The sequence below is a fragment of the Xenopus laevis genome, chromosome 1S (assembly GCF_017654675.1).
Source record: "Xenopus laevis strain J_2021 chromosome 1S, Xenopus_laevis_v10.1, whole genome shotgun sequence".
NCBI lineage: Eukaryota > Metazoa > Chordata > Amphibia > Anura > Pipidae > Xenopus > Xenopus laevis.
The window spans coordinates 97,121,781-97,139,030 of record NC_054372.1 but is presented as its reverse complement, the minus strand read 5'-3'; the positions used below and the strand labels follow the sequence as shown (position 1 = coordinate 97,139,030).

The following is a 17,250-nucleotide window of genomic DNA, read 5'->3' as shown; positions in this document are numbered from 1 at the left end:
TCTCAGTGTCCCAGCAGGTTTTTATTTTTAGATTCCTGGTTTTGTGGCAAGGTTTAGCTGAATAAAAACAAGATGTACTGCCAAACACAGCCATACTATAGGCTGACAATACACACAGAGGCTACCAAATATCCACCAGGAACTTTTATCATGGTTGTGTTTCTCCCCAATGAGTAAGAAAGTTTGGTAACTCCTGTACTAAGACATGGATAGAGGCATGGTGGCTCTGTGCCAGGCAGCATAGTGTTTTTAAGTTACTGATTTTATTAGTGGTGCTGGACATAACTCAGCATCACTAGATGTGTTTCATACTGTTACACATTCTGTGCCTTTGCAAAAGCCTTAAGGGATACTGTCATGGGAAAAAAATTTTTTTTCAAATGAATCACTTAATAGTGCTGCTCCAGCAGAATTTTGCACTGAAATCCATTTCTCAAAAGAGCAAACAGTTTTTGTTATATTCAATTTTGAAATCTGACATGGAGCTAGACATATTGTCAATTTCCCAGCTGCCCCAAGTCATGTGACTTGTGCTCTGATAAACTTCAATTACTCTTTACTGCTGTACTGCAAGTTGGAGTGATATCACCCCCCCCTCCCTTTTCCCCCCCAGCAGCCAAACAAAAGAACAATGGGAAGGTAACCTGATAACAGCTCCCTAACACAAGATAACAGCTGCCTGGTAACTTAATTTCTTTTTACGAGAATGTAAGTAGAGACCTCGATTCTGGGATGGCAGTGGATGTGATTTACTTAGACTTTGCTAAAGCATTTGATACAGTGCCACACAAAAGGTTACTGGTTAAATTAAGGAATGTTGGCCTGGAACATAGTATTTGTACCTGGATAGAGAACTGGCTAAAAGATAGACTACAAAGAGTGGTGGTAAATGGAACATTTTCTAATTGGACCAGTGTTGTTAGTGGAGTACCGCAGGGCTCTGTACTAGGTCCCTTGCTTTTCAACTTGTTTATTAATGACCTGGAGGTGGGCATTGAAAGTACTGTTTCTATTTTTGCAGATGATACTAAATTGTGCAGAACTATAGGTTCCATGCAGGATGCTGCCACTTTGCAAAGTGATTTGTCTAAACTGGAAAACTGGGCAGCAAACTGTAAAATGAGGTTCAATGTTGATAAATGCAAGGTTATGCACTTTGGCAAAAATAATATAAATGCAAGTTATACACTAAATAGCAATGTGTTGGGAGTTTCCTTAAATGAAAAGGATCTAGGGGTCTTTGTAGATAACACGTTGTCTAATTCTGGGCAGTGTCATTCTGTGGCTACTAAAGCAAATAAAGTTCTGTCTTGCATAAAAAAGGGCATTAACTCAAGGGATGAAAACATAATTATGCCTCTTTATAGGTCCCTGGTAAGGCCTCATCTGGAGTATGCAGTTCAGTTTTGGACTCCAGTCCTTAAGAGGGATATAAATGAGCTGGAGAGAGTGCAGAGACGTGCAACTAAATTGGTTAGAGGGACGGAAGACTTAAATTATGAGGGTAGACTGTCAAGGTTGGGGTTGTTTTCTCTGGAAAAAAGGCGCTTGCGAGGGGACATGATTACACTTTACAAGTACATTAGAGGACATTATAGACAAATGGCAGGGGACCTTTTTACCCATAAAGTGGATCACCGTACCAGAGGCCACCCCTTTAGACTAGAAGAAAAGAACTTTGATTTGAAGCAACGTAGAGGGTTCTTCACAGTCAGGACAGTGAGGTTGTGGAATGCACTGCCGGGTGATGTTGTGATGGCTGATTCAGTTAATGCCTTTAAGAATGGCTTGGATGATTTTTTGGACAGACATAATATTAAAGGCTATTGTGATACTAAACTCTATAGTTAATATAGGTATGGGTATATAGAATTTTAATTAAAAGTAGGGAGGGGTGTGTGTATGGATGCTGGGTTTTCATTTGGAGGGGTTGAACTTGATGGACTTTGTCTTTTTTCAACCCAATTTAACTATGTAACTATGTAACTATGTAACTATGGTAGATCTAAGAACAGCATTCAATAGTAAAAACCCATGTCCCACTGAGACACATTCAGTTACATTGAGAAGGAAAAACAGCAGCCTGCCAGAAAGCATTTCTCTCCTAAAGTGCAGGCACAAGTCACATGACCAGGGGCAGCTGGGAAATTGACAAAATGTCTAGCCCCATGTCAGATTTCAAAATTGAATATAAAAAAATCCGTTTGATCTTTTGAGAAATGGATTTCAGTGCAGAATTCTGCTGGAGCAGCACTATTAACTGATTCATTTTGAAAATTAAATTTTTTCCCATGACAGTATCCCTTTAGTATATTGCGTCATATTCTGGGCATAGCTGATATTGATATTGCTAGAACAAGATATGGAAAGCATAACTATAATTATATTTTGTAGTCATATATAGAGATGTTTGAGGTCCTTCCTGGAAATGTCAAAAACTCAGCACAGAAGTCTCCCGGCTCATTCTGTTTATGATTCAATGGACTTAGAAATGTTATTGTCACATGGTGTTAGCATAAATCAGTGATCCCCAACCAGTAGCTCGTGAGCAACATGTTGCTTTCCAACCCCTTGGATGTTGCTGTCAGTGTCCACAAAGCAGGTGCTTATATTTGAATTCCAGACTTGGAAGTGAGTTTTATTTGCATAAAGTAGTGGCAAGTAGAGCCTCCTGTAGGTTGCCAGTCCACATAGAGGCTACCTAATAGCCAATCACAGCCCTCATTTGTCACCCCAAGGGACTTTTTCATGCTTGTGCTGCTCCCCAACTCTTTTTACATTTCAATGTGGCTCACTGGTAAAAAAAAGGTTGGGGACTCCTGACATAAAATGTAACACATTGGTTTAAATTAACTTGATGGAGATTAAAGTACTTAATCAGTGCTCCTGATTGTGCTACAAGCGGATAAAGTAATTAATTGAAATAATATATTTATGCAACACATTACATGTTATAAATACACGACTAAAAAAGTGTGAGACTGTCATCAGACAGTTGATTGATTTGATTTATTATTATAAATATACCATGACCTGGATGAAAGAGAACCTCAAACGCTCAAACCATAAACAGGCTTGATAATTGTATAAGACTACTGGAATTTGGAAGAATAATCTTCCAGCTTCTGACTGTCTAATATGTTTATGGAGGGTTTAACACATTTAAAAAAAAAACAAACTTCAATATAACTGTAGACATTTACTGCACTATTGATTTGGTCAGGAACGGTTGACCTAGTTAAGCAATTATTTCATCATAATACACTTAATTTAACATTTACGCATGAGATTAATGTTCACTCAATACAATTTCGGGATATCACCTTTAACGCTGAGGGGAGTAAAGTTGAAACAACTATATTTAGGAAAGAATGCTCAGCTAATGCAATTCTGAAAGCAAAATCATGTCATCCTAGATACTTTGATAAGAAATATATCCTTTGGTCAAATTGTTACATCCTGTATGTTCCAACTATGATGATTTTTTTTTAAATCATGTAAATAATGTGTCAGGGGATATACTATGGCGCAACCTAGCTAAGTATGCCTCATTTGATCCCTCAATTTGTTAACAGTGACAGGGATATCTCCTCTTGTAGGAAGAGTAATTCTCAGCTCTATATTGTATGATTGATTAACTAGAATCCACTATTTGGGGAAACAAAACACATTAGAAATAAAAACTAAGCAATCCTACAGATAGATCCTACATTAAATGCTGAATATGAGCTGTAGGCTTGTGTCTAGGAGGACAAGATCATTAAGTGCTAAACTATCCTGTAGTCTTATTTAAACTAATAATAATAGAGGCACCTGGTCAACCACTGTAGCATTTTACAAGGGTGGTTCAAAATTATGTATTACTTGTAATTATGTACAGAATACCCAAGGATTTAATTAATCTACTAAAAACAAAAGAAATAAACTTAGACATTATATTATCTGTAACTACAAATATGTACATATTTGTTTATGACAGTATATTGAAGATATCTTCAACTTTCAGCCTTAAACTTAAAAACAAACTTTTATTTTATGATTGTGTCCCCTTTAATACAGATGAGTACGGAAGAGTTTATGACTTCTTTGCACACTCAGCAAAACTGAAATACTCAAAACTAAAACTCACTGTAAGAATTCCAGTAGTAGTTTTTAGTAAGTTCAGGGAGGGTATATTAACTTGTGTAGGGAAATGCATATGCCTAAAATTTTGTTTACGAGTCATCCACTCTACCCATAAAAACAAAAATATTTTATTTTCAGTACCATGGACAAGATTTAATACATCAGCCTGTAAGTCTTCAACTTCCTCACACAGATATACCAGAATTAATTACCATATTGATGTGAACAATACAACTTTCCATTGGCAGTGAACACTCTTAAATTCTGTACTAAGCTGTTCTCTCTCTCTCTTTCATTGTCTTGCACACCCACACAAGTAAATTAGTTCTACTAAAATGCATGCATACAGGATAGTTATCTCCAACAAAACCAGTCATTGGCCAATTTCCCACTTTCTCTTAAGGATACAAGAACAAACTTATCATCATCTCTAATTAAATACAACATTTAATACATACTCCCCGTAGAGAATTATTGTGCACCTTAGAAATACCATGACAACCTTTCCTGCACCGAGCTTTGGCAATATATAGAAAGAAATCTATTATTCACACTACGCTCATAAAATGGAGAGAATGATTCTACTTGCGGTACAAAGGTTAGCAATGGTGGCTTGTGCTGGGGTCCTAGGTTTGATTCCAGCCAGTACACAGAGCACAAGGAGTTTGTATTTCTACTGCTCAACTGCCTTTTCTCTGCAATACTTTGAAAGTACCTTCCCATCTGAATCAATGCTCTTATCTCTATTAAGCTGTCACCTAAGAAACCCTGTCCTTTCCTACACATTTGCATTTGTACACAATTATATGCCATCCTACTGGTCCATTTTTGCAGGTTGATACCTGCTGTCAGTCACTGGGCTACTCATGCAGGTATAAAGCATTATGAGCTGCAAATAAGTAAATAAATCAAAATAACAAAATGTTTCAATCAATTTCAATTGATTATGCTTGATTATGCAAAAGTGGGTGATTGCATCAATTATAAACGTTGCTATACACCCTATTCTGTCCTTGTTTTGCATTACCATTTATCCATTATAAAACAAGCATCTTAATCACAAGGACTTTTATAATTTTCATTTTAAATGCCTTTTATTTTTATAAAATATTTTGCCTTAGCCTGCCATCTGTTGGCCATAACCAATGTCTGCAGCTTTCAAATGTTCAACTAAAAATTATCTATATTATGGAAAATAAAAATAGGCGTTTTAAAGTTTTATTGGACTATAGCAGCCAGAGATGTTTTAAAAGGAAGTACTACAGGTAGTAGCAGCTGGAGAGTCACATTTTAAATACCAAAAAGTCATGTTGCTATTCTAATTATATCACTTGAGCTTGAGTATTGTGGCCTTCTGATTTTGAATGCAGATTTGTTTGGTTGGGCTTTTTCAGTCCTTTTCAGAATTTTAAATGGGTATTTGCAGGACGAATTACATGGCACAAAACTAAAGAGTACCTAAATTCATCTTCTCACCCAGCCAGGTTGAAGATTAAATACAGATTACAAAAAAAATTAATAATACCATGACTGCAAACATTAAGGGCTATCTTCCTGTTTAATTCCTGGGTAATTGGAAGCCAACAGTATTACAATTGCAAAGATCATCAATCCAAACAACTACTGATTTCTAAGTAGCCTCTATTTATGTATTAGGATATTTGTTTGCCTTTCCTATTGTATTACAATGTAATAAGTCGATTTAGTTAAAATAACTATACACATAGCTCTGTTTTTGCAGGAGCCAGAAGACTTTACCAACCACCGAAATTACAATCTGGCAAAAGACAATTAACGTTCGATTATTTTAGAGGAAGTGTCAGTCACCATGCCTGAATCACAGCAGGCTGCCATCTCAGTTTGCCTGCATCCTTGTAATAAGATGATTGAATCAGAATTGTTATTGTATTCTTGTCTAGCTGGCTATTGTCCCAAAATGTTTATCCAGTCCCATGACCATTCAGCTAGATGCCTGTAGCATACATATTTAAAATTAAAACTTCTTATATACCACCTTAAGATCCTATTTTGAAAGGGCACTCCAGCACCTCACCTATCCACTAGCCTGGACACCATGTTATTACTGAACGTACATAGAAAGTAACTGTGGCTAGTAGAGATATACAGTAAAGGTATTGAGAAAGTACCAACTGTGAAAATAGGTTTACTAGATATATAGAGCATTTTCACCTACTGAAAAATGAGAATGAACTGAAAAATGAAACAATGACCACTAATGATGTTAATGAGACTTCTGGCTTTGATATTCTTACAAGCCCAAAAGACTAAACACCCTAACTGTACCCCTTAAGAATTATTACAGGCCTTAATGAATTGCAATATAAAAATCTTTAAAAATGTTTCATTAAGTTTCAGGCTATGCAACAGTTTAAAGGCAAAGAGCATCTGCTTTCATTAGCAGAGTGTCTAACCAACTAAATTACCTCATATTCCAAAAGATAATTCCTGCAACTCAGAATGAGTTAATTTCACCAACAAGTAAACAGTGTATAAGACCCAAATCATCTTGCCAATCAAGCTTACTCAAGATAAAACCTTAATGCTGCCCCTTAAGGATTATTGAAGTAGAAACAATAATGCAATTCTACTATGCTTTATCTATCCCTGTTTTAGGAGTAAAGAAAACAGTAACTGTTAAAGCCTTGTCCCTGGCTGTCTTACAATCCGAAAAAAATGAGTGCTCCACAGCACAAACTCATCTTTCAGCCGCTCTAGCTATGAAACGTTTCCGCCCGAATTGTAAAAACTAGTGCATGGCACCACTGTATGCCCTCAAATACTACACTGGTGGAAAGTCAAATAGAACACAAATCAATCAAATAGACAAAAGAAGCCTAAACACCTCCAGTACAAGATACACTTGTGTCCTGCTCATTGGAGTATAGCAAACGTGTATCTTCCATTTGTCTATAAATGATGTCAGAAAATCGTTATTATCTACTAAAAATGTATGCTGCCTTATCTGGTTATATGGGTGTACAAGTTGAACTTGATCTCCAAATTCCCGGGATAACTTCTGAAGTTTTTCAACCTGCTGCTTGTACTGAACCAAACCCAAAATTGCCTGGTAGACATATGCAGAGTGGAGAAAGGGTAAGGAGGGTTCATAATACCCTGTATAGTTATTATTCTCTACCTTTTGAAGGATATGATTTTTCATAACAAAATAGTTTGAATGTACCTTATGTTAGTGATGTTCAGTTCTTTCTAAGATAAATGTACCAAATGATTAATAAACTGAGGATAGTGAGGATATTGAGGACTACAACAAAGCTAGCTTAATAGGGCTCCCAGATAAGTCCTATGATTATTTCATGGTTTAATTTACAATGGTTGACTATTATAAACCACAAAGAACTCTATCACACAACTTGTGTTGTCAAATCCAGGGAACTATTAGGCTGTTTTGACAATTATCTGTTCTCTTGCAAGAGTGTAATAAACCGCGGTTGTAAATAAGAGGGGTCATTTGCTTATCCATGAGATGCAACAGGGTGCTCCCCTTAGGGCTTTCTTAGCAAATATTTTACCCCAGATAATTAAAAATCCTATGTCTGTACCAATCACTAATATAGTGGTGACTAACGAAGTCAGTGCCAGCACAGAGACCTGCAGCCACTCCTATTTAGTAAAACGCAGTGTGCAAACTGCAAAAAAAACATGTAATCAATTTCATAAATAACCCCTAAAGTCTTAACCTCTCTTAATTGTTATGTACCTATGAAATCTACATGGTGAAAGTGAAGGGTTTTACCATTGATCACATTTCTAATCCATGTTACTTAAGAGTGCTTTAATTATTCAGGTTAAAATACTACTACTTTAACCTTCCATCTAATGTTTCATCCGTATTCCCAAGCTTAAGATTTGATGGTAGAACAGACAAAATTTCTTGTTGCTATACAAGGCTTTTATTTTTTTTGCTTAATCACTGTTTTTAGCACACAGAATTTCTTAAATTTTTATTTTCATGCTGGCGTTAATATAACTACTAATTTTGCAACTTTTACCAAAACATGTACTTTAGTAGAGATGTGTGACATAATATAATGTTTTATTATGTTATATTATGTTTATTTCTCTCAGTATATTAAGTTATTGCTGAAATTGCCCAATCTCTGTATATATAATTACACGCTATTCAACTATGAATTCACTTTCTACTTTGGATGTGCGCTCAGTTTGATAATATGTCATTCCCTCTGTGTTAAATACTTTCCTGAAAAGAAGTCACACTGGAATATGTATTTTCCTTTGTTAAGTCAAAAGCAGTTAAACCCTTCAAGCAGTCTGATTTTACAAGACAAGGTCACAGTTAGAAATGAACTAGTCAGGTGGAGAAATTGCCCTATATTGAGTGTAATTTAATTTGACAGGAACACCAAGTGTCCTTCAAAATATGGTATCTGCATATTCCTCTTTGCACATATTTATTTTTTTCATTCCTAATTGGAAAGGAGAACTAAAGTTAAAATCACTGGGGGTGCCAAAATATTAGGTTACCTGATACCCTAGACAAGTTCCCTGTGGCCATATAATGTATCTGCTTGTTTTTTAATGTTGCCAAACTAGTGGATCCTTCCATTCCATCTGATTGTGTGATTGGGATACAGGCAATTGGGGCAACAGGGTTTTCAATCTGCCCTACTGACATCAGGCTGATTTTCAGACAGATATTATTTGAGGGGCCCATACATGCACTAGGTCTTCAGCAGGGATGTAACTACAGAGGAACCAGACCCTGCAGCTGCAGGGGGCCCCAGGAGATATAGGCCCTAATTTATATAAAATGTCAATAAATATTGGTAAGACAGGGCAAACTTTAGACATTTAGGGGGCCTGAAAAATAATTTGCTGTAGGGCATAGTACTATATAGTTAAGCCACTGTCAGTCAGCAGCTTGTATGGTCACTTTAAAGAAGAACTAAACCCCCCATGGTGATAAGTCCCTACTGCCTCCCTCCTTGCCTCCCCCTGCAAAGTATTACCCCTGAATTATGTCCCCCTCTAGAAACAGCGACTGCACATGCAGAGTGAGTGCATGGGAGCTCACGGGCACCATCTTCTTCTCTTCGGTAATCTTCGTATCTTCTTCCTCCACTTCGGCAATTTCAGTGCGTGAGTAGTTGTTGCAAACTGGAAGATTGCTCCAACTGAGCATGCGCCAATACACCACTTTACAAACATTGCTGAAGAGAAGAAGATGGTGCCCACGAGCTCCGCTGCGCTCACTCTGCATGTGCAGTCACTATTTCTAGAGGGGGCAGAATTCAGAGTTAAGACTGTGCAGGGGGGAGGCAGGGAGGGGGCTAGTGGAGGGGGGCCAATGGGGACTTATCACCATGGGGGGTTTAGTTAATTTTGTTATTAAGTGATTTTAATGACTGGGTAATGCCTATCATTTGGCATCCCCAGTAATTTTAACTTTAATATAGTAACATAGTAACATATTAAGTAAGGTTGAAAAAAGACACACGTCCATCAAGTTCAACCTTTTTTTTTTTTTTTAATATGCCTAACTGCCAGTTAATCCAGAGGAAGGCAAAAAAAACCATCTGAAGCCTTAAACAATTTGCCTCAGAGGGGGGAAAAAATCCTTCCTGACTCCAAAATGGCAATCGGACTAGTCCCTGGATCAACTTGTATTATAAGCGATCTTCCATAACCCTGCATTCCCTCACTTGCTAAAAAGCCATCCAACCCCTTCTTAAAGCTATCTAATGTATCAGCCTGTACAATTGATTCAGGTAGAGAATTCCACATCTTCACAGCTCTCACTGTAAAAAACCCCTTCCGAATATTTAGGCGGAACCTCTTTTCTTCTAATCGGAATGGGTGACCTTTTGTCAGCTGGAAAGACCTACTGGTAAATAAAGCATTAGAGAGATTTTTATATGATCCCCTTAAATATTTATACATAGTTATCATTTCACCCCTTAAGCGCCTCTTCTCCAGCGTGAACATCCCCAATTTGGCCAGTCTTTCCCCATAGCTAAGATTTTCCATACCTTTTACCAGCTTAGTTGCCCTTCTCTGTACCCTCTCTAATACAATAATGTCCTGTTTGAGTGATGGAGACCAAAACAGTACGACATATTCTAGATGGGGCCTTACAAGTGCTCTATACTGTGGAAGAATGACCCCCTCCTCCCGTGACTCTATGCCCCTTTTAATACACCGCAAGACCTTATTTGCCCTTGATGCTGCTGACTGGCATCGCTTGCTACAGCCAAGTTTATTATCTACAAGGACTCCAAGGTCCTTTTCCATAATGGATTTGCCTAGTGCAGTCCCATTAAGGGTATGAGTGGCTTGGATATTTTTACATCCTAGGTGCATGACTTTACATTTATCAACATTGAATCTCATTTGTCACTTAGCTGCCCAGTTTGTCAAGATCGTGTTGCAAGGATGAAACATCTTGGATGGAATTAATTTGGCTGGATAGTTTTGTGTCATCTGCAAACCACCCTCTGTACCCGATCCTGTAGCCAGTTTCCTATCCATGTGCAAGCGACTTCATTAAGCCCAACAGACCTTAGTTTAGAAAGTCAGAAAAGCCACTTTAACACGTGATGTTACAAATCTCTATGTGTTTTTTTCTTAAAATCTTAAGCATGTTAGTTCTGGGCCCTCAGGTGAATTTTAATGCTATAATGCAGGTGAATTTAATGCTAAACTGACCCCATGGTCTGGGAACAAAAGTGTTCTGGGCTCTCAGTTCAAAAATATCTTCAGAGGGGCCCAGAATTCATAGCTGCTTCTGAGTGCTACTATTTAAAGAAGAGTGGTGGGGAGGGGAAATTTTTAATGCTATAGAGGTAACTCCATGTTCTGGGCACCCCTGTTTCCTGCCCCCTCTTTGATGGGGTCTGCTTCCTCTATAGATACACCACTGAATGTTAAAACACTCAAAAACTAGTAACACCAAGGTATCAACTAACCCCATTTTATGAAGTAGATAATGATCCTGTCCTGGATATTTTTAAACATAATTTGCCTTAATTAATTGTTAGTACAAAATAAAGTGTCAGGAGATTATCCCACCAGTGCACAATGGATTCTAATACGTTTTGTGGCTTTGTCATAGAATAGATGTGATATATTTCACTAAACAAATATCTTGTAAAAAAACAGGCTTTCGTTAAAGAAGCAGGTTTCATGAGGTTTTATTTTGTTTCATTGTTTTTAAACTATGTTCTCAGACTTTGCAGTCTGCATTCAGTATACTACCCTTTGAACTCCAGCTCTGTAAAACAGACGGCCCTGGGCAGTAATTAATACATCTCTTCCTAACACCAAAGTAATAATAGCCTGGAAGTGTTCATCCATATGTCTGACAGGTTCAAAAGCTTTAACACTGTAAAACATCACACGTCATTTGGCAATACAATAATCACATGGAGGCTGCTGCTTTAATGGCCTCACCCTTAAGAAGGCCTCATTTCCCTTGTTGCTGTTTCCCATTTTCATGTCAGTGGGACAGTCCGCTTGTGAAGTGAAACACTTTAAACTCTGTTGCCTTTAGGATAATTGTCTTCTCAAATCGATGGCAATTATCTTTTTTTCTTACATGAAATTAACCTTGACAAATGTGGAGTTTCATTCATTTCAGCTGAAATAACTAAATATTAAATAAAATGCAGACACTAGGTGCTGTGGTATTATAGTTATGTTTAGAATTAGAAATGATCCCAACTCCAGTTAATAATGAACGCTGCTGCCAATCTCATATACTTTTTAATAGAATAGAATTAGTTCTTCTGCAAGGCTACCTATTTTTTAGTAATCTTAGTTTGCCATGTTTCAGTGTCACCTGAAAGATACCCCTTGTGCTGTACTGTTATTGGCATTATACAGGCAGGCCCTGATTTTTGGAAAGGTCCCCTAGGCCCGGGCCTAGGGCAGCAGGATTTTAGGGGGGGCAGCATGCTGCCCAACCACACCCACATCGGTTCAAAAGCACGGGGGATGCGCTGGAGATACAATCATTTTTTAAATTTCCCATGCGCCAATCACCATTACTCCAGCCAGGTGATGAAAATGTCCAGGAATAAAGGGGAGGGGACAGCGGTGACGAACGGCAGTGGGCCTAGGGGTGACCACTATGTAAATCCAGCCCTGTATACAGGTATGACAACCCACAAAGCCTACAAAGCTCTGAATTATAGAAAGGCCATCTCCCATAGATTCCCATTTTAATCAAATAATTTGTTTTTAAAAATGCTTTCCTTTTTCTTTGTAATAATAAAACAATACCCTGTACTTGATCCGAACTAAGGGATAATTCATCCTTATTGGAGGAAAAAACAATCCTATTGGGTTTATTTAATGTTTAAATAATGTTTTAGTAGCCCATATGTAATAAAAGGCATTAAGTTTGCCCATAAGCAGTAATACATAGCAACCAACCAGATGCCTAATTGGTTGCTATGGGTTACTGTCCCTGGCAAACTTAGTGCCTTTTATTACATAACCCCCCATAAGCAGTAACCCATAGCAACCAGTTAGGCACTTGCTTTTAAACAGGTGACCAATACATTCTATAGGTTTCTATGGGTTACTGCCACTGGGCAAAGTTATTACCTTTTATTACCTAACTACTTTAAGTTATGGAGAACCAAATCACACTCCATCTGACCTTATTGTATAAATAAATAGCCATTGATTACAATTCTCTATCAGCACATCTGCACTTTATCCTGTTCTTTATCATGTTCTTACTACTATCATATCACAATGATACACCCATCATGTCTGACATTTAGCATTATAACTTAACATATTACATCTGCTGAGTGTGCACTGTCTTGTCCTGTCCCTGCACTATACTGTCCTGTCTTGCAGGAGTTGCATATTTTTGCACTTGCACTTTTTGTCTGTTGTCAGGTACTTCTATGTTGTGTGTAGCACCCTGGTCCTAGAGGAATGTTGTTTCATGTCACTCTGTACTGTACAAATGTATATGGATGAAATGACAATAAACTCACTCTTGACTTGACTCTTGACCTTACCAACAGTTAAATAAATCATAAATAAATCTATAAGAAAAGACCATATGCCATTTGGACTTATATGAAATTAGCAAACATATAACATATATGTTTTTCTAAACTAGGCAAACACTGAAATTAAAAGTAAAGTTGTATACTACTTCTGGTTCTTATGAGCACAACTGAAACAAACCAGCAGTCCACTGACAAGCAGGCGTGCTTCGCCAATGAGGCGAGTTGAGGCTGTCGCCTCAGGCAGCAGCTCCCCACTAGGTACCAGGGGCAGCAAAAATGCTGCTCCTGGTACTTTAACAGCGAATTTCTGGGGGAGGGGGGGCAGCAGCAACTGCTGCTGCCTCAGGCGGCAGAGGGGCCAGGATCACCCCTGCTGACAAGCCATAATGAGTTGCTCTTTATCTTACAGCCTAATAGGCTGGAGTTGGGGATGGGAAGGATTTGAATGTATAAAGGACATTCATAGTGGACTGCTGGTTTGTGTTGATTGTGGTTACATGAACAGAAAGTAGTATGTGACTGTACTTTTCAAATCAAAACTATTTTCTAATTAAAACAATAGGCAAAATGTATGTTCAGCCCAAGCCCTATCCATTGAATTTATGTTGAAAAAGTGGGTTTACTGCAATTTTAAGTATAATGATTAAATTTCTGTCCTCAGAGCTCATTCGTGCCTTCTAAGTAAAGTTCTACCAATCATTATGACAGAGCATTATATGACAATGAATAAAGAGCATTCAGACAACAGTGATCCTTTCTGAACTCCATTGTTGGACTGGGCCAGCAGGACACCAGGAAAAAAACTGGTGGGCCGTGGCCCTCATGGGCCCCCGCTGGCCCAGACCCGCACCCCGATCACCTGGCCCCATAAAAAAAGCAAAATGCGGCCTGGCGCACCGGCGTTCGTGCATGCGGGGGGGGCATGGAACTTTGGAACCTGATGGGCAGTTGGGCCTCCGATGGTCCAGTCCAACCCTGGCTGGACCCACCAAAAAATGAAAAATATTAATTGGAATTGACATACCAATTATTCCTATCTTGTAAACAACAATTTCCTTGAAGTACAAGTCCTGTGTTATATTGCAGTATGTTTGCTAACAGTTCTGCTGTGATCAACCATCTTTTATCTATTGCTTAAATAAAGCCTAGTCTATAGTGTTCAATGAAACGTTAGATAACAGATATTCATTACTTGCCCCCCCAAAAGCTCAGTAAAAGGAACCATGTGTATTTTTAAATTAAAATAATATGCTTCCATGAGAAGCTTTTTAAAAGTACAGACTAAAGAGCAAATTTATCAAAAATGTAAAAATTCTTTACGAATTTTCTCAGTGAATCCCACTTATGAGAAACATTGCTGATCATTTTTAGCTAATATTTTCTCACGCGCAAAAACGTTTAAGAATATTTTTCTCACTTTGCTCAAGGTTGCCGTAGACTTTAATGGTAATGCAAGTCAAAAAGGCAGGAGAAATCACGAGGAAGTATTTATTATAATTATTATTAGTTTTGTAGAACCATCATTTAATGCAGTGCTTGACAGACTAAAGAGATACAAATACAATACCAAACTTTAACACTTACAGACAAACATTTCTCTAAAAATTATTTAGCGTTACAACTGGAAATTGTTAGAAGACAATGGGGGAGGGGCCTGCTAGCAAGAGCTTACAATCTAAGAGGGAGAGGAAGTGAGATGTACGGTAAGGGGAAAGGGTGGTCAAGTTGCTAAGGGTTTAGGTTGTAGGCTTGAATAAAGTATTCCATCAAAATAAACACTTTAAACCCCAGATTTTTCTTATCAAAATAAACTCCAGTCACAAGATGCAAGAATTGATATATACAGGAATGGGATCTATTATTTGGAATGCTTGGGACCTGTATTAATACAAGTAGTAAACTTTTCAGCACTGAAGCACTTTGATCTTACTGTGCTATAAGGTATTTCTGAACATATATACACAGGCTTTATCAGCTTGCTGTGAGTGCAATTGCACGCAAACTGCAAAGTACAAGTTGCATAAACAACAGGATTTCCAATCCCTGGAAATAGTACCTACCTTTTGGATGTATTACTTCCATGGTGTCTTCAGTGGGAATTTGTGTTCAGCGAATCACATGCTAATACTGTTGTTAACGCTGCATGCATCATCATTGCACACTAATGTGGGTCCATATTAGTCCATCATACCAAAATTGCAGGTTCCAGTAATTAGTGCAGCAAGCTGGAGTTCTTGGGAAACATCCTGCATTGCGGGTAAAAATATGGTAATTTTATATCCTTTCTTCTAAGAATGTGATACTTTGTCAGAATGACTATGTTAATATTCTGTGGTCAATGTTCCCTCTAAGGTGTGCACTCGTGCATGCGCAATTAAATTCTGAGGCCAGCGAATGCAACAAATTGTGATGCGCACAAAGAATTTTGTGTATAAACAGAACATGTTTTTATTAATTCTGACATGAGACAACAGTTTTAAAAAACTGCGCACACAAGTTGCACACAAAATATTTTTTTTTGGTGCACATAGCCGAAAAGGAATTAGAGGGAACATTGTCTGTGGATATCTACACAGCAGCACAGGTGGAATGACTAGTACTTCCCATCCACCTACTGATGCACCTGTGAGGATATCATTGCACTGCTAATGAGCCCCAAGGGCTGATCTAACAACTTTGAATGTGCAGGTGCAAACTGGTTGTACTGCTCAAGGCAAGTTATGTTACATTAAACTAAAAGGATCTAGCACGGTTGCTAACAACATCTGATTAATTTTTTTAAATGTTTCGTTTTTTTAATAGGACCTAATTATAAGCAATTACAGGCTTGCTACAGGTTAATTAAATTCAATTAAACAAACAAATAAATTCATAGTCTGCAGCAGGGATGGACAACCCCAGCCTTCCAAATTAATCTACAAGTTTCAGCACCCCCTGATAGCCTGCAGTTGAACAACATCTGCACAAATTGTCCATGTCTAGAATCCAGTTCTGCTTTTAGAATCCCATCAGCAACATTGATAAAGAAGTGACCCTTCTCTGAAGAGAAAGGGCTCCATTCCAACATTGGTATGAAGCAGCAAGGAATAATTACAGTCAATATAAATTAGATCAGACCTTTTAGTGTTTCTCTGACTCATGATATCAATAAGTAGAGACATTTCTTATTAGTCATTGCTATATAATATTAGTCATTGCTATATATTATATATAATATTATATTATATATAATCGATCTAAAGATCGATTATATAGATGTGTAGAGGTTCTTTGGCATAACCATTCCTTAGTATGCTCTAAGCGTGTAACCTTGTATGTGCTACAGAGGTAAAAAATATGGTGCATGATGCTCAAGTTCCAGCATCTCAAGTTTCTGGACACTACAAAAAAGGGTTAAAAAAGGTGTGTAGGTGTGTGTTTATGTTTTTTCATTATTTGCATATCTGGGGGACCTTTCCACAATGCTTCACAATGGTTTTCATCTCTCTTTTCATTTCATACATGTAGAGACCCCCATTTAAAAATCAGTAAGGGTCCTCCCCAAAGTTGGAAAAGGATATAACATAAGAAATAGTTGGCAGTACAGGAGATTTGAAAAACAGATCTTAGTAAGACGAAAAGGTAATGATAGGCCAAATGTAGAATTGTTTCCAGATGATTCTAAGTAATCAAAAGGAATATTTTTTACATTTTGGTTGGTGATGTTAGGAATGATAATAAGGCAAGGCCAATTGCCAAGATTCCCCAATTATAATGTGGAATGATTGGTCCTGCACATAGGCTTCAAATCAGCAAGCATCTAGAACAAATATACGTTTTCATTATTTAGCTTTCAAAGAAAGGAAAGTTCATACAGTATCTTTTCATCACTGCACGTTCCTTTAATTAGCAGGAAGAACCAACCCACAATAATTTAGAAGGCAGCATACTGGCTCCCCACATAATTCTTTTCTCCACAGCTCCATTGTACCTTTAGTTTTGTACCAGAAAAACATCACAAAAACATTCTTTCCATTTTTCAGTTGTGAATTTCTCAAAGTATATCACAGGGTCTAACTAGGGATCCCCAAAAGATCACACAATCTTACCCATTAAC

At 37.7% G+C, this 17,250-nt stretch overlaps 1 protein-coding gene across 4 annotated transcripts in view; it reads right to left on the bottom strand.

Annotated features, from left to right (window-relative positions):
* crlf1.S (cytokine receptor-like factor 1 S homeolog) overlaps positions 1-17,250 on the bottom strand; it is a 77,406-nt gene that overhangs the window by 30,046 nt on the left and 30,110 nt on the right. Inside the window, exon 2 of one of the 4 annotated variants that reach the window (XM_041579946.1) lies at positions 15,215-15,400. The exons of the other annotated variants lie outside the window; for them this stretch is intronic. Coding sequence (XP_041435880.1) covers positions 15,215-15,236 — 22 coding nt within the window. The 5' untranslated portion in view covers positions 15,237-15,400. The remainder of the gene's footprint in view (positions 1-15,214; positions 15,401-17,250) is intronic. 4 annotated transcript variants of the gene reach the window in all.